Source organism: Bombus pascuorum, chromosome 3 (assembly GCF_905332965.1).
Source record: "Bombus pascuorum chromosome 3, iyBomPasc1.1, whole genome shotgun sequence".
Classification (NCBI taxonomy): Eukaryota; Metazoa; Arthropoda; class Insecta; order Hymenoptera; family Apidae; genus Bombus; species Bombus pascuorum.
The window spans coordinates 17,538,179-17,543,131 of NC_083490.1; the positions used below are offsets into that span (position 1 = coordinate 17,538,179).

The 4,953-nt window shown below is 41.7% G+C and overlaps 1 protein-coding gene across 1 annotated transcript; it reads left to right on the forward strand.

Annotated features, from left to right (window-relative positions):
* The first annotated feature begins 422 nt into the window (after positions 1-422).
* Positions 423-3,971, forward strand: LOC132905667 (zinc finger protein Noc). The gene is made up of 2 exons (XM_060957209.1): positions 423-1,175; positions 1,552-3,971. Exons 1-2 carry the CDS (start codon positions 1,089-1,091, stop codon positions 2,917-2,919), a joined length of 1,455 nt encoding a protein of 484 aa, XP_060813192.1. The 5' UTR covers positions 423-1,088; the 3' UTR covers positions 2,920-3,971.
* The last annotated feature ends 982 nt before the right edge of the window (positions 3,972-4,953 follow it).

A 4,953-nucleotide genomic window follows, 5' to 3' on the forward strand; every position in this document is an offset into this window, starting at 1 on the left:
ACGCATCTTGTTGTGTTTGGAAAATAATTTATAGCGGAAATTCGCAACGAAAATTTCAAAGACGTTTATTTAAAAGTAATGCCAGCGCTTGTGTTCGTTCGTTATATTTTGGTAGAATGACGATTCCTCGAAACGTGTACATTCCATTACCTTACATTATTTAACGGTGTTATCTTAGCACGGAAGTCAGAAGAGATCAGTAGCTCGAATCGTTTAGTATCCGGTGAGTCAGTATGCGACAAAGTCGAGGCGCGGTTGGGGCGATAATTAAAACGCTTTTACAAAACTGTAGGCAAACAGCGCTTAAGTGGCTGTCATTCGTTACCCCGTGGGCTGTGGCAAGTCGGTAAGTCGCTGAGCGAGCAATCAATCACCCGACATTCCCTTCCCCACCGACCCATTACATTTCTATTTTGAAAGCTGCTTATTAAGCGGGGCCGGTCGGAGAGACAGACAGGTTTCACGGTATAAAATATCGGGTTGCCGTGGTGGCAGGGACGGTTCCGTGTCGAGGTAGCTATGGTAGGCAAACTGGAAGGGGTGTGCAGAGTGAAGGGACGGAAGAGGAGAAGAGAGAGAGAGGGGGGATGGACGGCTGTAAAAGCGGTGAAATATCAAAGCCGGGATGGGAGCTGTCATCGTCGGGCCAACATCATGGGTGGCGTGTTGAATTAGAATGCCTTCCCACACCCCACACAGGGCCAAACCCCACCGCAATTCTCCCACCATAATCCTTCGACTAGAACTGGTGGGGACGACAAGAGAGGACAGGTTATACACCCTGGGTTGTCGAAGAAGGAGGGGAAGAGAGCGGATCGTGTCGCCAGGCGGCGTTGCGGTCGCATTCCACTTCGTGCACCGAACAGCTCCGTCGAGAGCTGCCACTATTTTCCTGGATTCCATTTGGTGTACATCGTTTGCGTTTAATCGTTTCATATCACGGAGAGATTGATCAACTAACGCGTATATCGAAACTGTGCCCCGGAATATTTAAAACGTTTACGTTCGTCAGTTTGTTCCTGTTTCGTGATTTGTGAAGATTTACTTGTAGTTTTGTGCAGTGATTGGCTTAATAAGTGTAAAACCAAATGGTTGTCCTCGAGGAAGGCGGTATGCTGACTACTGGACACAATCAATATCTACAACCGGATTATCTTTCTCCGCTTCCAACTACGGTTAGTATATGCTTCAAAAAATATTGTTTTTGATAAACAATTTTTAAATTATTTAATTACGGATGCAGTGAAGGGAGTAAAGTACTATAGCTTTTACATTATTCTATTTCTTTTTGTAATTTTGTATATAAATTAAAATTAACCACGTTTTTTTTTATGGAAAATCGGATGAACTTCGTTTGAATATTCAAAAATAAGATGTTTCATTTGCTTGTCGTATACCGACGGTACACGATGTCCGACGGGTTGCTGTACATTAACCTATTCGACCTTTTCTTGTGTATTTACGATATTATGTTCAAAGTTTTAGTATATATTTATAAAATATCAAACATCGATGTTGATTTGTAACGAGTTGCACAACTTTATTTTACAGTTGGATGCGAAGAAGAGTCCTTTAGCTTTATTGGCCCAAACATGCAGTCAGATAGGTGCTGATTCTCCAACAAAGCCTTTGATTTCTCCGCTGGATAAAACGCCGAAGAGCATGAATACCGGTACAAACGCAAAATCTCCACCAGCTGCAAAGTTGGAACGGAGTAGTACACGCAGCAGCCCGTCGGATGGGAAATCTTTGGCTTTTAAGCCTTACGAAACTAATGTTGTTTCGAAAAAATCTACTGACGAAAGTAGACCTGCGTCGAAAGCAAGTGTTCACAGTGTTAGTGGTCAAGAGAGTGTAAGTGTGAGTGATACCAGTCACACAGAAAAAAAGTCATCGGGAAATCGTACGCCCGTCGGCCGAAAGTCAGCCTCTCCCGCGACTCAAGCGACAGCGACGGCAAGCACCACTCCATCCACTGATCGGAAGACACCGGCGGATCGAGACAAAACCGATGGATCGCCACGTAATAACAACAATGGTACCAGCCCGATCATTAGATCAGGCATGGAGATTCTTTCTGGCAGTCATACAAAGGAATCGAACTTGGGTGCATATAAGCCTAGTCTTCCGGGATTTTCTGGAAACCCGCTCTGTTGCCCACCCGGATTAGCAGAAAATCCAGCGTTTAGACCACCGTTTGCTGGTGCATCTCCCTTTTCACATCATCACGCTGCAGCAGCAGCTCTTCTGGGTTATCCATCAAGTACTCCGACAGGTGGAAACCCATATCTGAGTTACGCTCGTGTCAAGACTCCGGCCGGTGGGGAGGCCCTAGTACCGGTTTGTAAGGATCCTTATTGTACTGGCTGCCAATATAGTATGCACAGCGCGCAGCTAATGATGAGTACTGGAACTTGTCCGAGTGGATGTACACAATGTGATCATCAGAAATACGGTTTGGCAATGGCATTATCATCGTTTGGTCCTATGGCTCCACCGTCGCTTTCTTACCCGTCCACATTAACCGGTGGTAGACCATACGTTTGTAATTGGATCGCTGGTGATTCTTATTGTGGAAAGAGATTTACTACATCGGAAGAGCTTCTTCAGCATCTTCGTAGCCACACAAGTTTAACCGGTGGCGATCATGCGTCGTCTTCAGCCGCTTTACTCAGCAATCCACATCCGCATCCTTTGCTCTCGCCGTCGGCAGCTTTACATCGTGCGAGCGGCGGGTCTTACCCGACGCCTTCTCTGAGTCCGTTGAGCGCCAGATATCACCCATACGGAAAGCCACCGACGGGACCTCTTCCAGCCTCGCTCGCCGCATCACCTTATAGCGCTTTCAACGCATTAGGACCTTATTATTCTCCATACGCGATTTACGGCCAGCGAATTGGTGCTGCAGTACATCCTTAAACTGGTGCTCCAGTGTAAACATTTTCAGTGTACAGTCTACAATAGTGTAAAATAGGAAATTGTCAAATTGAGCTTTTGACAACCTGTTGTGTAAATAATTAAACGTGTATAATATAAATTTATTTAAAAAGATACCTATATATATATACAACATGTGTGTATAAATTCAAGATTACAATTAAAGTTTATAAAGATATCTTGTGACTTTAACGTTTCACCATCAAATCATTCTTTGCGGAAAACCTATATTAACGTACCTCCTAACGTTTGATCATTATGTAGGGAAGAACATGTACACCGTGGATAGACACCTTAGACATCTTCGAATCGATAGGAATGTTTCTATACGGCACATTATTGCGTAAAGTATTTCGATCTTTGTAATCAAGTTCAAAAAGCTATGGATAAGTAGCAAAAACGCCGTGCGTGGCGAAATTTTCGAGTGCTAATTAATTTTCATGTTCAATGGGAAACATTCACTTGTTTCTTATTTGTGTTTGAAATTTGAAGTGATACAATTAGTCGTACGGAAACAGTGTTAGGTGTTGAAAATCGTAGACTTATGTAGCGATACTCACTAATCGCTTTCTTCTATGATAGTGATGATAGTCTGATGGCGTGAATCTTGAAACGGTCGTGCATGTTCTAATGTCCACAATGTAACTGTGATATTACGCTATTTTTTCGAAAAAATAATAGGTGATAACATTAATGATGGTATCTAAACTATATCTATAATGAAGTGTATCGTCTAACTTATTCGTATCGTTTGTATAAGTGACAGATTGTAAAAGTGATGAAACTGCGAAAGAAATGTGCTTATTATTTCCTTTGAATTTCCGAATGCAGTTACTGTTATTATAAACGGAATAATTAACAATACTTTACATTTATTCAGAAGTACATTGGATTTTTATTCTTCGTTATGTAAAGTACTCTGATTGAACGAACATAATGTATGATAGACATTATTTGCACTGTAAATATCTCTTGTAAATATCGTTGAGTTTCCATACCGCTTTAATAAAAACAATGTTTGTGAAATCATTAAATTTGTCTTTTTATTAATACATTTTCTATACTCGTTGCGTATTTAATTCTTTTTCATTCGAATAAAATAAAATAAAAAAATAGAAATTACTATTTATAATAATAAAAACGTAAAAAATATTACGTTTGTATAATAAAATAATTTTTATTATTATTTCGTTAGAAAAAATATTTTCGTATCTCATGTGACATACTTTGCAGTACTAAATCGTTTTTATTACCATTGATCTACATATTTTTCTGTTAAGTTACTAGCTCTGGTAGACCACAAATTAAAGATGTTATGCTTTGATAATATAGTCCCTTGTGACTTAACGTCAAAAGTTTAGGTCACTTAAAATGAGCATATGTTGGAATAGTTTTGTAATCGTACCAATTGAATATATCAAAAGTATTAATGCGAGTACAAAATTAAGAATTGAAGAGAAATAGTAGGAAACGTACAAGGCGTCAAAGAAGAGGCAGAGGAACCGCCGTATCTACGCTTCTGATGCGCACCACCAGGGTGCTCGTTGTTCATGTGCGCGCACGAACGGTGAGTCTCAATCCCCGGGGTACCCAGGAGAGTAAATTTATTTCTTTCATTACGGACGGAGCAGGTCGCGAGTTCTCGGATATCAGCGCTGCAAGGCGGGGCGCATAAATCTGCAGCGTAGTGTCGGAAGGAGGAAAAGGGGCAGGGTGTGGAAGTAGGGAGGAAAATGCGGAGAGGGGGTGGTGGAGTGGGTGGTTGAAGGTTTTTAGACCCATGCAGAGGGAGAGACTTGCTTTACCCTCTGCGAACGTCGTTTCTATCGCCAGGGTGCCACGACAGGCGGTGGCAGGCTCAGCTGGCTCAGCAAAGTGAAATATTCGGTGATTTTAAACGTCGGGATGAATAGTTTCCTCGTATTTCGCGTTCTCGACCCGTTTCATGGATTGGAATTCATGTTATTTCGGTATCATTATGTGCATCGTTGGGTCTCAATTAGTGGCTCGTCCATT

What these genes read in the sequence shown, in the direction of transcription:
- LOC132905667 (XM_060957209.1), top strand. Translation starts at nt 1,089, where the DNA reads ATGGTTGTCCTCGAGGAAGGCGGTATGCTGACTACTGGACACAATCAA. An exon ending in TTTCTCCGCTTCCAACTACG is followed by an intron (nt 1,176 to 1,551) that starts GTTAGTATATGC and finishes TTTATTTTACAG; the next exon opens with TTGGATGCGAAGAAGAGTCC.